The sequence below is a fragment of the Aphelocoma coerulescens genome, chromosome 1 (assembly GCF_041296385.1).
Source record: "Aphelocoma coerulescens isolate FSJ_1873_10779 chromosome 1, UR_Acoe_1.0, whole genome shotgun sequence".
NCBI classification, from domain to species: Eukaryota; Metazoa; Chordata; class Aves; order Passeriformes; family Corvidae; genus Aphelocoma; species Aphelocoma coerulescens.
Genome location: NC_091013.1, coordinates 26,622,889 through 26,638,901, shown reverse-complemented (window position 1 = coordinate 26,638,901; position 16,013 = coordinate 26,622,889). Strand labels below are relative to the sequence as shown.

The 16,013-nt window shown below is 40.7% G+C and overlaps 1 protein-coding gene across 2 annotated transcripts in view; it reads left to right on the top strand.

Annotated features, from left to right (window-relative positions):
- Window positions 1-1,157: 1,157 nt before the first annotated feature.
- Window positions 1,158-16,013, top strand: part of GRTP1 (growth hormone regulated TBC protein 1) — a 36,918-nt gene continuing 22,062 nt past the window's right edge. The window contains exons 1-3 of one of the 2 annotated variants that reach the window (XM_069004555.1): window positions 1,158-1,300; window positions 2,793-2,944; window positions 8,859-9,017. In XM_069004555.1, the coding sequence (XP_068860656.1) occupies window positions 1,263-1,300; window positions 2,793-2,944; window positions 8,859-9,017 (349 nt within the window). In that variant the 5' untranslated portion in view covers window positions 1,158-1,262. The remainder of the gene's footprint in view (window positions 1,301-2,792; window positions 2,945-8,858; window positions 9,018-16,013) is intronic. The other variant, XM_069004563.1, reaches the window with a different exon arrangement.

Here is a 16,013-nt window from a genome sequence, read left to right as displayed (position 1 = left end):
TGGAGCCGAACTACTTTTACGTTTCTGTGTGGGTGACTGCCTGTGATCCCGCAGAGGGGAGGTAGCTTTCTTGAAGAGTGTGCTGGAGCAACTGTTGATCTCCCTTGTGAAATCCCATCTGTTGTCTGCAGCAACTCTTACTTGCTGGCTGAACAAGATAATGTTTCCCAAGCAGTAGCTGTAATTTTCCAAGCACTTTGCTGGGTGCAAAGTCAGAACTTGATTCAAAAAAGGACAAGCAGGGATATAATTTTGCACTCTCCCTTCTGTTTTGCAGTGTGTTATGAATTAAGCTGCTGGCAGTCAGGTAGGGCTGAGTCCTTGTGGACTTCAGGCTTTTTTTGAGACCTCTAAAGATGAAGAACAGTGGGCTAATTTTAGAGGTGGATTCTGGAAATGCGGAAGCCAATTTTTTTGTATAATTTTGTTTATTATTAATCCACATTTTTTACAATCTGCCATTTATTATTTAAATAATATCTAAATGAATGTTAGTTTATAGTGAAAACTAATCGGCAGGAGCTAAAGTTGGCAATATTGCAGTGTATTAGAAAAAGGTTCTTCACCCAGAGGGTGGCTGGGCACTGGAACAGGCTCCCCAGGGAAGTGGTCACAGCACCAAGCCTGACAGAGTTCAAGTAGCGTTTGGACAACACTCTCGGACACTTGGTGTGACTCTTGGGGTGTCCTCTGCAGGGTCAGGAGCTGGGCTTTGATGATCCTTGAGGGTCCATTTCAGCTCAGAATATTCTGTGATTCTGACCGTAATGAATAATTTTAGGAAATTAAAAAGAAGATTGTGACGATTTGGGGGAAAATCCCATAAATAATAACGCAACCACCTCTTCTTCGTGGTTATGGGGAAATTCCTTCGGTTTGAAGAGCTGTACCTGAAATCACTCTCCCCCTGTATTAGTGAGACATTTCCCTCGTGCTAAAACATTTGAATTTGTTTTCTCCAAGATGTGAGCGAAATGTGAAATACACAAATCTAAGCCGCGATCGGCAGCAGACGGGCCTCTCTCTGACGGGCCGGCCGGCCAGGGGAGGAGGTCCGGCCCCGCGGGCGCGGAGCTGCCCTGCCCTGCCCCGCCCTGCCCTGCCCTGCCCCGCCCTGCCCTGCCCGGCTCGGTGGCGGCCCGGGCACGGGGCGGGCCCGGCGGCCGCCCCCGCCCCTCGCAGGGCGGCCGAGAGTTGAACTGGGGAGCCGGAGCTCCGCGCGGGGCTGCGGCCGCGGCGCTGCTCGGCCTGGGGAGCGCCCGATGGCGAGGCGAGAGGACGGGCGGGACTGGGCGTACAGGTAGGGCTGCCGACAGGGCTGAGCTCGGACCGCGCCAGCCGCGCAGGGAGGGCGAGCTGTGCCTCCCCGAGCTCTCGGAGCCGGCCCTGCCGGGGTGCTGCGGCCGGGGGAAGCCCCGCGGACCGGCCCAGGCGCGGCTGGTGGCTGAGGGCACCGAGCGGCCGCCGCAACCTTCCCTGCCCGAGGGCAGCCGGGGAAGGTGGCTTCTCTGAAACCCTGCGTCCTCACTCTTTGTTTTCCCTTTCTACCTTAGGAATGGAGTGGAGCATGAAATTAATCTGTACTTGCTGCCTGGGCATTCGCAGTCGTAAATAAGAGATGTGTGTTCGTGGACGTGTGAGGGGGTTTTGTATGTGTGTGTTTTCATGTTCTGTGTCTTCAGAGCAATCTGTGTCGGGGGTCTCGGTGCTTTTTACACCTGTGGTTTTTGTGTCAGGTTTGAGGAGTACCTGAATACTAAGGTGACTCTTCTAAGCAGCCAACAATGTAATAACAATCTGAGGTCTGAATAGTTAATTTTTCCTCATCTGATTCATGCTTTACTACCTGTGACGCTCCCGTGAGCCAGTTTTCCCAAGGCTGTGCCAGTGCTGCTCCGTGGCCAAATTCCTTCACCATGAATGAAGCAGGCAGTGTTTTGGGAAGTTAAACCCTCAAGTCTATCTTGAAACCTTGTCTGACTGGACAGATCCCTCTCCCTGTTTAACTTCTGTGAAGCCCATTAATGTCCTGTACTCAGGTGGTAATTGGTAGGTATAGAGCACCCTGGGAAGTTGCCATAAATATAATTTAGCAAGGTGAGTTGATATAGTAAAACAAAATCAGCCATTCAGTTCTGATACTCTGTCAGTATTGTGCTGCCTGAGATAATGTGCTGAACACTGAACAATTGTAAAAGATAATAAAATAAGCGTTTTGGTACTACATATGAAGAAGGTGGATTGACACAAGGATTTGTCTTTTTCCAAGTTGTGTATTTTCATGAAGATAGTTTCAGAAATTACCTATTTAAAAAATAATCTTTGTAACTTCTTACACTTGTACTTTCTGTTGTCATTTTTGTGCACAGAACTGTGTGGAAAGAGTTCAAGTCATATTGGAGCTGTTGTGCTATGCCTTATACTTTTCAACTGTTTGCCTGTATTGTGGTGAAAAATACCTCTCAGACTTTTATGTGGCCATAATTTTGTGTCAGTTTTGCACTCAATGGGTCCTTTGCTCCACAAACTCCGTACTTAAAAAAACAGTGAAATCTGTAAAACTGACTGAACAGTGCATGTTTAAATTCATTTACTTAAACAGCTTTGATATGCTAAATGGAGTGTAACAGTTTGTGTAAAGTAGGTTTTTGTTGGGAGGAGGGAGTCTTGAGCTGCTTTTAGAAATAGCAACTGGAAGTTATTTAAAGCATACTTGCCTCTTTTTTTTTTTTTTTTCTCCAGCTCTAGGTATGTAGAAACATTATTACAGGAATTCTTTTTTTATTTTGCAGGGTTGATCCATATGGGTTTGAAAGGCCAGAAGACTTTGATTATGCATCCTATGAAGCATTCTTTTCCAGATACCTAGTGGTACTCACTAGAAGAGCAATAAAATGGTCCAAGCTCCTAAAGGGGAATAACAGTATACAGAAGAGTTTAAAAGGTGAGCTTCATGTCTTTTTATAGGTAAATGTGCATTATGTTGGGATCAACAGAAATGGTATTCAATGGGTTTGTGTTTCTGAATGTTGAATGCTATTTCTGTCTTCAAATGAAAACCAGTAGTATAAACAGTAATAGTGCATAAGCAAGTGTGCTGTTGTTGGAGGGATTTTATTTAAACCTTCCAAAGGAGTAATCCTTCTTCAGCACACGAATATCTTGTTACATCTGTAACCCAGATATTATGGCCACTGGCACTGCAAGATACCGTTTTGCAGCTGTTTGCTGTATTGTATTCTGTACTCTCTTTAAAAAGACATGAGATTATGTAGAAGATGCTGTCTTGAACCCCAGGGATCAGGATGTTAGGGTTCTCAGTTGCTGTCTCTTTGACAGTTCTTTAGGCTGCTGAGATTTTGCAGCTCTCCTTATCCTCCTTTTGTAAAATGACATTGAGCATGCAGCTAAAAAGGTGTGTACTAAGAACTGATGATGAATGCCTGAGGAAGCAAAGAAAGTAAGATTAATGCAGGGGCTGATGCAACACTGGATAAAATGCTGATGGAAGTGTTAATGTCTGCTTCAAAGAGCATGAAAACCTCTAGCAGTGTTTTATCTTGCAAGAGATACAGGTGGAAATAAATAGGGAGAGTCAGAAGGTGTCAGGGAATCCTGTGAAACTAAAGGGTGGGGTTTCCTCCCACTCTCTCCCTGGGTTATGTTTTCAAATAAGCATCTAAATTTTCCTGTTTGCTCTTAATGGTGATATTCGGGTTGCTTTCTCTTTGGGCGTCTTTTGGAGTTGGGCAGCGTTCTCTGTGAGTATGTTAAAGAAAAAGTGAGTTAAATTAAGCAAAAGTTAATCAGACATTGACTGTAACACAGCTGAAGTATTCAGAGCTGTGCTCCAGATACAGACTTTGGCTGGTGATTCTGATGGTTTTGTTGTTGTGGGGTTGTTTTTTTTTTTTCCCTTGGCACCAGAAATGGGATGATAACTAGTGAGACATTTTAAATATAACAGTGTATTTTGTGTACAGATGTCTGTTTCAATGGTGAGAAATTCCAGGAAATGTAGGCTTGAGCTGTAAAGATGCTTTTGTTTGGGGTGTCAAGTTTGAATGTAGTGATAACTTTGTGCCATTTCGAATTGGTGAGGATTTTGAGATTCTGCGGAACTTAGTCTTCTAGTTGTGGAAAAATAATCTCAGTTTCAATTCATACCCTTCTCTTAATGTGTGAGTGGTAACACTGGCAGCTTTTAGCAATTTCTGTGTGTTCATTTCATTTCTCTTTCTTTGTGTTCCCAGTTCTAGCATTTTAGAAACAGAGTGTTACTGTGATTGTACTGAGTGTGAATGCCTTTGGTCTTATTTTGGAGCCAAAACTTTGACCAAATCTCTCAACTTGTCCACCAGGCTTCAGAATCAATGGTCATGCTGCCCCACTGGGCACATAATGGCAGCATCCTTTAACGTGGCTTTAATTGTCTCCAACAGGCTGCTCTTTGGGAAAACTGGGATTCTATAAATCCACTGAGGGGACACAGGCAATGGCTCTGGACTGTGCAAGTCCTTGTGGGCTGGTGCCTCATCTTTGACATTACTGACTTTTGCTAAAGATACTTGGATTTGTAGGCTATGGATTCTCACATACACATGTAATTCCAGGGAGAGTGACAGGAATAACTAATACTGAGGAAATGTAGTCTTATTGTAGATCCAGAGTTGTTACAAAAAGCTTCCTGCATTATCCTCAGCTGATACCTCAGAGGAGGAGAGTGAAAAGTTAACCTGTGCAATTACTGATTTTTAAATACTTTCCTTCTCATATCATTATTAAGATTGAAGTCTGTGACATGCACATGGAATTGTGTAAGCAGGTGTGTGCTTTATCCTGCAAGATGATTATGCAGTAATTTCCTTGCAGGCAAATAGCAGAAGCTCTGCAGGTTGTCCACTGAATTTCCCTCCTCCAGGACCTGACTTCATTGCTACAAAGCTTTGCTCAGGGCTGCTGGCTCTGCCATAAGCTAGAACTTCCACTTACCTCCCCGAACACAGCAGCTGTGAAACCACTGTTGTGTGTCCTGCTGTGAGTAGACATGTGAGAGGCAGTGTATGTGTGATATCTCACTAGTTCCACACCCATTTGTCTACACACAGAGAAGCTCATAGTTCTTGCCCAGGCAAACAGGAAGAAGTGATGACTTGTGTTAATTTTCCAGTTTGGAAATGTGGCATGTTCACATGCTACTGAGTTTGCCTCATATCCAGGGTGGTTTGTATGGATGTAATTCTGTTCCACTATAAAGAAAAATAATTAGACTACATTTTAACAATGGTAATTAAGCAGTGTATCCTGTTGTTCTGTATTGCAGCCTGCTGGCAGGGTGGGTCATGGGACTTTTGGATGACAGTTCCTTTCACTCATTCTCCAGTCTCTTCCTTTTTGTTATTTTTCTGCTATTTTGTTTCTCCCCCTACCCTTATCTTCACCTTGTTTCCACTGCACATGAGAGTTTATAGTCACTGTTTGTCACTTGCCTTCTTTCTCTCTCCTTCTGCCACTATTGAGATCCTCTTAATTTTTTTCCTTGCTTCATTCAGCTCTGTCTTTATGGGACCAAAATACAGCTTTCTGCTCTGTTTTGTTTACAGGTGGGCAACAAACTGTCCGACATAACTGCTCAAAGTATCCTAATTCTGACCAAATTCATGCTACACAAAACAATTTGGCTCTTAGTGGATTTGTCAAAAGTGACCAGTAGCAGAAGACACTTTCTGGTCTTCGATAAAATACAGTGAAAGGGAAAAGTAAATTTATTAAACAATGGTTATAACAGGAGCACTGCTGTTCCAGCCCAGGGCTTAGTGGAAGGAAAGTCAGTTTGACTGGAACTTGAACATTTACAGCACTGATCTGCTCTGTTTCTTCTGTTATGTATTCATTAAGTAAAGCTTTCAGTTCCTCGTATGCTTTTTGCAGCTCTTTTGTAGAATTTTTCTTCTAGGGCCCAAGTTTATTTCCTATTTCCTCAACATTCAACAGTAATTGTTAGTAACTGAAAAAGTAAAAGTGCAGATGCTTCTCAAAATCACGCTCTTCTAATTTTTTTAAGATGAGATAATTTTTGATTTTAAATGTTCATGGGTTTGGGGTTTTTTTGCTACATAAACTGAGTCTATGATGTAGAGTGAAACAATGTTAATGGGGGAAAAAGGTAATACAACACTTACCTTGAAGCAGAAGTCTCCAAAATTCTCATATTCTACCATCAAACAAGGACAGGCAGGTTTAAGTGACTTGTTTTTACATCTTGTTACTATAAGTAGTGTACAGTATTAGAAAAATGTTATTTTCTTCATACTTTTCTCTTGAAGTTACTTTGGGTATTTATCATCACTTTTAGACTCCTACCCTATCAGGTAGCTGTTTTTTCTTGTAACAAGGAAAACACATTCATAAAGTGTGACTCTAAACTTGTGAAACCAGTACTAAGTGTCAGAGGAAATTGAATTATTAAGAGGGGGGGAGGGTTTTGTAAAAATTGATGTTTAATATTTTGTTAATGAACAGAGGCAAAAATTTTACATAAAGATATTTCTTACCTATGTATGTTCTAGAATTTTACTCGGGGCTTGGGGGTATTCAACAGTTCTACTTTTGAGGTCAAGCAACTGGCATTGGATGTGTGGGTGGAGACCCATGCATGACCTGGCTTCATCTGGGAAAGCTTCTTAGATGTTACAGTGGGAGGATATCCTGCAGTGTCAACTGTTGTTGCGGGTTTCTTTGTTCCCAAGGATAATGTGGAAGAGAGCCTATACATACATATTTGTATAAACACAATTCTGTGTATGGAAGATGATATATCTGTATCTATGTGTATATATATATATAAGTGATATATATTAAATTGCAACTGTCCTTCTTTTCAAAACTACTTTGCTGCTTCTGAATGCCAGTTTGCAGACCCTAGCAAGTATTATTAATGGTGTGAGGACAAAAAGCACAATGTAAAGGGCTTTTGCATTCCTCAGGGAATGAGGGAGCTGGGTCAGTAGTCACTTGGGGTGATACAAGCCCCTGGCTGTCTATTGCCGTGTGAACGATGACACTGAGGAATGATGTGTGCTGTGCTGCAGGCTGCTTTCCCCTTTTGCCACTGTCAAAGGCTTGTCCATGCTTCTCTTGAATTTAATGTGTATTGTTGGATATCGATGTTGGCTATGCTTCCAGAATTTAAAATTGTTCCAGAAAAAAAATTTGGATTATGTGTTAAAATATGATAATCCAGTATTTTAGCCAGTAAGTTTATTTCTAGGCTCATCTGAATGTCTCTTGTTAACCTAAATGGGACTGGTTCTTGATGCTCATTCCTGTATTTGCTATGTCAATTTATAGGATTTCTTGAGCATTAGAGTTCAAAATTTTGTAAAAAAGATGAAGTGGGGATTATTAAACCACTATGGAAACCAGTAAATTATTTCCAGTCTAAAAGAAGATTGTAATTAAGGTTGCTTTACAGCTAGAACTGTAGAGACTGTAGCCTGTAGTATAAATCCTCATTGAAAAGTGAAACAAAAACTGTACTCTAAAGACCAGGTATTTATTACAAATATGTTTCTTTGAGAGAAAACACCAGATTTTAGGTGGGTGAAATAGTCATTATATGTGCACGTTTATGTTGGGTGACGCTGGGGAAGCAGCTTTGGGTCCTAAAGGATAGCAGCTCTAATTAGGTGGAATGTATTTCGAAGGTGCCTGACCGAGTTGTACAACCTTGCTTCACTCTGCTATTTTTAAGGCCTTTAATTTAGGCAGTGTTTATTACAGAACTGTGTGATTGAATAAAACCTGGCTAGGTAGTGATATTGTGTGGGGTAGTGTGTGGGTGGAATAAAATTCTCCACTTGGATTTGAGTCCCATAAAATGTAGAGAGGAGAAGTTGATGCTTTTATTGATACAACCTGATTTATTTAGTAAGAAATGTCTGTTTCATTTGTCATTTTCTTCTCCCCCCAAAAAGGAGAAGAATCTCAAACATTTAGCTGTCTTTTTGGGTCAGGAAAGGTAAGCTGATTTAGGATTATATACCCATAAACAGCATTGACTCCTTATTAATATTTTTCATACCATTCCCAGGAGGAAGCTGCTTTCGTTTTCAGTAGCCTGATGCTTCTTCCTGTAATCTTGCGTCATAGTTATTTACACTGAATCATCTGCTTAAAAAAAAAACATAAAGCACACCCTAATGATGAAAATGATGCAGGGGATAAGAGCTACTTTAGATTGGAAAAGACTTCCCCGGTTATTCTAGGGAAAATCATCATCTGCTGCTCGCTCACATCTCCAGTTCTTCCAGGGTTCATTTAGATAGGAGGCACATATTTCATATTCCTCAGTTCCTGCTGTATTTCAGTGGTCAGGTGCTAAGCTGAAGCCCTAGGGTTATGTTAACATGGCCATTGATGTTAGAGCTGAGTGGGCAGAGCCATCATGTCAGAGGCCACTGGTGATGTAGGAAAAGTCAAGTTGGTGCTTGTCTGAATGAAAAAGGACAAAGATCAAGGGGGAGCTTTGCTGTTCGTATCTCCATCCAGAAAGGCAGAAGAAGAGGAAAGGATTCAAAATTCTAACAAGGGAAGAGAGGAGGGAGGAAAACCTGAGTCTGGAGGTCTGACGGGGAGTCTGAATGACAAGAACTTCGGAGTGAATCTAAAATATACTATGCGGCTGAGAAGTAAATGCTTATCCTAAATGGTAGCATAGGAGAGAAAACAATCTCTAGTCAAGAGCTTTCCTATGACTTCTTAACTTTAGGTTGCTCATTTAAAAAAGAGTTATATAGCTGGATATTTTTCATTTATTTAAAAAATGAACAAGCAAAACCAAACTTCTTGTCTTGCAGTGAAGAGATATATCAGGAAAGGCATCCCCAATGAACACCGTGCATTGATCTGGATGATTGTGAGTGGGGCCCAAGCCAACATGGAACAAAACCCTGGGTATTACCAGAGACTGCTTGAAGGAGACAAGAATGACAAGCTGCTTGAAGCAATCAAAACAGGTTATTCTCTTGATAATGCTGTTTATCTGTATTTATCCATCCTATGTCCTTAAGTGTTAGAGATAAAGTTATGTCATGGAAAACCTAGTATTTCTGTAGTAGTGGTTTAAGTGCTGAATTAACACTTAAATTGGATTAGACGTAAGCTCTTCAACAGCACAGATCTTTCCAGGTTCATCATGTGGTTAAAAGTATTAAGGAATGTTTTTAAGAAAGATGAGAAATCATTTGAGAAGGAATAAACTAGAAAACATTATAGTGTCATCTAAGTGATTGAAGAGTTGTATCTTTGAGCCATGACACCTACCTTTGAGGCTGTTTCTCCTTAGTTCTGTCCCACAGGCCACTGGAGAAGCAGCAGGGGTGGTTGAAGATGTGGTATAGAGGTCTATATGAGGCAGGTGAAGTATGCTAGGATTTCAGGTTGAGTAAAAAGACCGCTAAGAAAGAGCTGTTGATAGATTTATATGAATTATAAATGGTGCGAAGATGGTGAATGAGGAGCAATTGTTATTTGTTTCTTGTAACATGAGGACCAAGGACACTAAATGAAATGTGCCATGCTGCAGGTTTAGAAGAGTTGTGGCACTTGTTACTGTGCTGCAGAGTTTAGAAGTATGAACTGGTTTAAAAAGGAATTTGCTGAACTGACAGGTGGGGGAATCCACTTGATGCTTGAAATACTAAACACTAAATGTAAATCCCTGGGAGAAGTGTACCCCTCCTCTACTGATCCATTTTCATGTGTGCTTTCTGTGAGCATTGATCAGTGGTCAATACTGATGACAGGGTATAAGGGCAGCGAGGCCTTGGGCTGGCCCACTGGGAGAAAAAAGAGTCAGTAGGTGAGGACAAACAAGTAGGAGTTTGGTGTAACTGATACTTGTCCTGAAACCTGCTACAGCAGAGCCTTTGTGGCAAAGCTGATGCTGGCTGAATTGCTCAATTAAACAGTCAAGAGGTTGGGCTCTGCTCTGGAACAATGCTGAGGTTATTTGGTTAGAAAGGTGGGTTGTCTTTTTCCTCTTGCAAAAAACTCAGGTACCTAAAGTTTAGGCTTTACAGATTTTTATTCGAGTAGGATAAGCATCTAAACACTTGGTTTATGCAGAGTTTCTTCTTTGCCTTTCCCCTCAACAGCGGTACTTTGGGCTTTTGGGACTACATGCCTTAGTAAGGTGTGTTGGAGCATAAACTTCATGTTCCTATGAATATGGAGACTAGCCAGAAATCTGCAGGCTTATATCCTGCTCAGAACTTGAAACAGTAGAGCTCTTACTATGAATAAAGAGGGAGCTAGTAAGATGACTTTCTAAAGCCTGCCTTGGTAATGGTCTGGAGAAGCATCAAACTATTCAACTGGGGTAAAATTTCTGCAAGAGAGAGTTGAAAACAACTTTTTTCCAGTACTAGACAAAGACATGAAGGGTCAGTAGGTGGCTTTCCACACAGGTTAAAATGAAATAAAAATATTTTTCTGGGGGAAGGAAAAATACTGGGTGATGATAAAGATCTCTTTGTGAACTATGGATGAAATAAAGTTTTGGAAGAGCTACTGCATTGATTGGAAAACTGTAGAAGAGAAAATTAACATGGAGCAAGTGAGGGAAAAGAAAAATGGCTTGGAAGACTTTATTGGAGGGGAAAAAATGAAATTAAGACCTCAGACACTCCAATGGTAGATTTTCCTTCAGAAAGGAAGAACTAGTGTGGCCGTAGGAGGGATGAAAGGAACAAAGTACTTAAGGTGAATGTAAACTTTGGTTAGTGTGTTTAATGAACTCGTGCTCCTGTTGACTGCACATTTTATAGTGGGCTTTGGCTGAGGACTCTCAGTGTGAATTGGTGCCTTTCGTTATGTTTTTTCAAGTGTTGTTTTCCCATTACTGTAGTTTTTTTTAATAGTAGACCAAGGTAAGATGTGGAATCGTACTACTGTTGCTTTCATGTTTGCAGTTTCCAGAATTTTCAGGCAACTGTGCTGTGTTCATTGCCACAGTCTAGCTGTAAAGTTACAGCCCAGCACAATGCTGGGGTTTATAAACAAGAGAACAGCAATCACACTTTTTTCTTTTTTCCAGGGGGAGGGGCAGGAGGACAAGGCCAACCAAAGACTTTATTTCAAATTCAGTTTAAAATGTGTATGAGTCTCTGTGTCCTCTTTCTTTTACATACCCAGAAGCTGCAAAAAATTTTTATGTATGGAACTTTTTTTCATATGGGAAAGTCTTTAATGGGTATAATCAGGTTAAAAAGGGCAGGTAGACTGAGTCAAGAAATGGTCTAATCTTTAAAGAAAAATCTGACTAGTAATAGCAATGGAAGTCTTTCAGCTAATTAAATCTGTAATCTGTTCTTTCACCATTTTTGCCCTTTAATTTCCTCATTCTGAACTGATGAACTTTATTGCTGACTTTATTTTATATGCTATTTGTGGTTTGAACTTTTTTTTTAAAGAAAAATGTAGGAGAGAACAGGCTTCTTACTCTAACCTTTAAAAAAAGAGCTTAAAGAATCCAGGTCTCTAAATTTTCGTGTCTTAGTTTACGTACACATTTAGAAGGGCATGCATTCCAACTACACTTTGTTTTTCATGCCCTATTATAGTCAAGTTTAGTAGGACAAATGATGTAAGATAAAAAGTGGCTGTCCTCCTAATGCAGGGCTACATGCTGGGTACAGAAAGACTGGAGTGTAAGTTGTAGCTTCCTTGGAGTAAGCTCCCCTTAGGTTGGCCATTGAATTTTGGAGTATGCCTGCAAGTCCTCAGGCGCATACATGCAGCTAATCTGTGCTTACACTCTTGTATTTCATGAGGAGGAGTTGTAGGTGCTGTGAAACCCAGGGTCTGATCTTTATCAGTCAGTCCCAGAGCCTGTGCTGTGCCGTGTGGCAGCTGGCATAAGGATCTGACTGAGGATTGGATGGTGGTTGTAGGATCTTAATTGAGTTTATGATGGGTTCAGAAAAGTAATTCAAACAATGGTCATTGTCATTTCACTGGAGACAGGGAATATTTTACTATCAAAGCACTAAGAAGCTTCTCTGAATGTTGAACTGTTAGTGGAAGTTGGGAATTTTCAGGTGAGTTTAAAGTATTTAACCATTCAAGAGGAAGGGGAAGAGCAGTGCCAGCTCTTGTGGCTCTCTGTAAGAGGAGCCCTATCAGGTCATATTCAAACTGCTGCCTCATCTGGTCTTTGGTCTACCAGAACAGCCGAAGGGAGAACTGGAGGAGTAAAGTATGTAGTGACACTTCCTTTCCTAGTCTCCAGTCATCTGAGGTTTGGAGAGTTGCCAAGACATATGCTGCATGTTTGTACCTAATAATGCTGGATGGGAAAAAATTCACAAAAACCCTTCTGGCTGCTCCTTTTTCATGTTGTTTACTTCGCTTATGATTTTGCAGATTTGTGCTGGTCTCAATGCTGTTAAGCATCTCCCTCCAAACTAAGGAGCTCTAATCCACCTGGGTTTGTGCTATATATGGTAGCCATTTTGTATCTGTGGTCTTCCTTGCTGCCATTCTTTCCTGCAATTTCTGTAATTCTAGTGTCAACTTTTGGGGATGAAGGGGACTGGAATTTATGCACGTGCTTTTCAGATTTATACAGTGGCAATATTGTAAAAAACCCTAACTCTGTTGGCTTTCTTGATTGGTGAAAGCTCTTGAGCTGTTACTTGGTAGTGGGGGTTGTCAGGCTCAATTTTTCTGACTGTAGTTAATAACAAACTTGGCCTTAACTTAAACAAACAAGCCTCCAAAATAATTCATAGTTCCAGGTGTTGCAGGGAAAAGCTTGAAGATAACTGCTAAATATCCAGTTATAACAAATCTAAAATACCCTTTAAGTATACTATTTTTACAAGTTGCAATTTATGGCCTAACCTCATTATTCTGGATATGCAGTGGAGTTTTTGAATGCTTGTAGTTGGCAGTTGAGGTGAATTTTTGCTGTGCTCTCTACTATGTAAAAAAAGAAAAAATTACCTGCCTTGAAGCTCTTCAGAGCAGATGCACATCACAGATGTAGCAGTAGCAAAGAAGCGACCATAAGTGGAGTAGAATATATTAGTTATAAAAATACTTGTGTAATTTACTGACCACCTGTGTCTCATAGTGGGAAGCACCTGGATATGAAAGTAAAAGTGACATGGTTTAGGAAATGTATTCTCCAATTTAGCACTCCCTCTAAAACCACGTGCTGGTCGCTCTTCCCCCTCCAGTTGGAGGGACAAAAGGCAAAGATCATGGGTTGAGATAAGAACAATTTACTGGAAACAGCAATGAGATACGAAAACAAACAGTAACAGCAACAATATTAATAACAAAAGGTATACAAAACAATTCACACAGAAAGAAAGCACACTATAATAGACAATACCTCTGCCACTTTCTCAGCTGAATGGGAGCCCCTTCTCCCTGGAAGAGAATCCCTTTCTGAGCCCCTGGCAGTGATGAGGTGGTGTAGAACAACCTCCAGGCCCTATAGCTACACCCCCTCCCAGCTACTGCAGAAATTAACCCTGTCCTGGCTGGGATCAGGACAAAAAGGAATGATGAGATAGCAAGGTGAAGAAGGTTGTCCTGTAGATGCCTGACCTTTGAAGTACCCTAAGTAGGAAAAGCACGAGACTGGTTCCAAAAGCATTGGTTTTCTGGACTGCGCTTTCAAATCTCTTTGCTCCAGAAATAACATCAATGACTGTGATTCTTGGTACCGAAATAGACGTCTGTTTTATAAACCGAGGCTAATGTGTTCTGCCTGTGTTTGTGTTACTGAGTGAGGTAGAAATACTGCAGACCCATGAGAGAGAAGAAAGAAGCCAATGGTCTTCTCATGGTTCCTGCACAGAGATGAATCAGCAGGAAAGTTTTTGGTTGGTTTTGTTTCACAGCAGCATAAAACTGCCACCTCAGAGTGCTGAAAGATTGTCTAAAAAATTTCTATTGGGATTTAATCTAAATTTACTACAAAAGAGTAGTTAATCTTTTCATTGTGGCCTTCTTCCTGATTCTGTGCTCCCATACCTAGTTTATTTATAAGCAGCAGATCTGCACATAATGACAAGATAGTCATAATTTTGGGATTTATTTAGCAGTGTAAGATTCTAATGTTCATTTTGCTGCTTGAAAAGAATCCTGATTTTTTTTTTTTTCCCCCCCAACTGGACCAGTTTGAAGCTGTGTTCCTTTGGACAGTAATGTCTGTTAAGAACAAAGCAGATTAATGGACAGTAGGTCAGAGGGTAGGCTGTGCAGAGCATGAGAAGGAGGTGTTTGGATGTCTCCCCTGGAATAGATGTATTAAAGTGGATATAAGCGGTGAAGCCAAATGAACAGCTCTTGCCTACTCCTGCCATTTGCCTCAAGTTATCTCTGACCCTCATCTTTTAGTATGATAAAATGTATTGGCTTGTGTGTGCCTATGGAGTGGGTTGAGTTCCCTCACCTTGAGCTAGAGGAGCCTTAGAACTGGAGGAAGAGCATGCAAATGGAGCAGAAAGGGTAGGATGGAGAGGGAGTGGGACCCTCTGCTCTTGGGCTCAAAGTAATAGTCTGGCACAAGGAGTCCTGCGAGACCATGCCCTATATCTTCTATTAAGAGTAAAGTCTTTTAGCTCTTGTATCTTGTTTTTTCTCTCCATCCTCTTCCCCTAAACTAAAATACTGTTACTAAATATAAAGGAAAGTTTAAAATCCTTCATAAAACTAGAGAAGGCTTCCCCCAGTCCTTGTAGGAAAAAAGTGCTCTCCAATCAGAAAACAAGTTGCAGCTGATTCTCTCAATTTCAGGTTGTGAAGTTACACATGAGTTCAGTGTGAGTAGTCCCTGCTTTGTATGTGATGAACTTTTCTTACTCCCCCCTCACCCTTGCATAGCTGAGAAGAGCCATGGCTAAAATTCAGCATTAATCTTTTCTGTAACATTCAGCATATACTTTAATAAAGAATAAATTTTGATTATGCAAGTACTATGCTGCATTCCTACCAAGAAGAAACAAAAGAAATTTGTTTATCCTATAACTGTCTGTTGTTCAGGTCCTCTGAAAAATTGTCTTTTTCCTTGTGGTTTTTTTCCATTCACATGAGAGGTGAAGTGAAATATTTTCCTGGTAATGATTTGTTCACTTTAAAAGGAAGAAATAGTGATTAGTATGATAACTTCTTAATGCATGTGACTTCCACTACAATGCTTGTGATTTTGGGGAGCTTTCTTCTTTTGGTTGCTTACAGCTGAACTTTGTGTCAAAGCTGTAACAGACTTCTTCCTTTATGCCGGAAAAGGCTGATAAAAAGTGATAATTCTTAGGACATGAAGATCTGTACAGAGGTGCTGTTATTGAAGTTTGTTTTTAACTTTAACCCAATTTGTTGTTGTTAAATATAACCCAAGAAACTACTCATATTTTATTAGTAACTCTTGGGTTTTGAAAATCTGCAAAGTTACTTTTAGACATTTAAGTTGGAGAGAAAAATTCTGTTTAAAAATCAGATGCACAAGTCTGGACTAGTGACCTTGGGTTCTTTCTTTATGGAGTGAAGCAGGCCAAAAATTAACTCTGCCAGTTTCTTTCCAACAACTACGGGCTGGTTTGGGGTGACTAGCTCAAACTTGCATGACTAATTTTTAGACCTTTGTAAGGAGAGATGAGTCCTACTATTAGTGTTTGGTCTGAAAGAAATTGATGGTTGGAAATGTCAGTAATTGCGTATTCCTTACTTGGTTAAGGATTGAGCTTGAAGCATGTGGGAATGTGCTCTGCTGCTTGGTTATCAGAAATCACTCCCACTCCTGATGATCTTGCACCAGTGAAGACACAACTCTTCTCATGATCACATCATGGAGAAACTTAAATTTTTAAAAGTGATTTTTAAGTGGAAGTTGGCAGCTGTGGGAACAGGTCTGGGTGTTTTTGGCTGTTACTGTTTGGTAGAAGCTCACTGAGTAAAGTCAATTGCAAGTTCATCTGATTTGTTATGAGAATATGCTT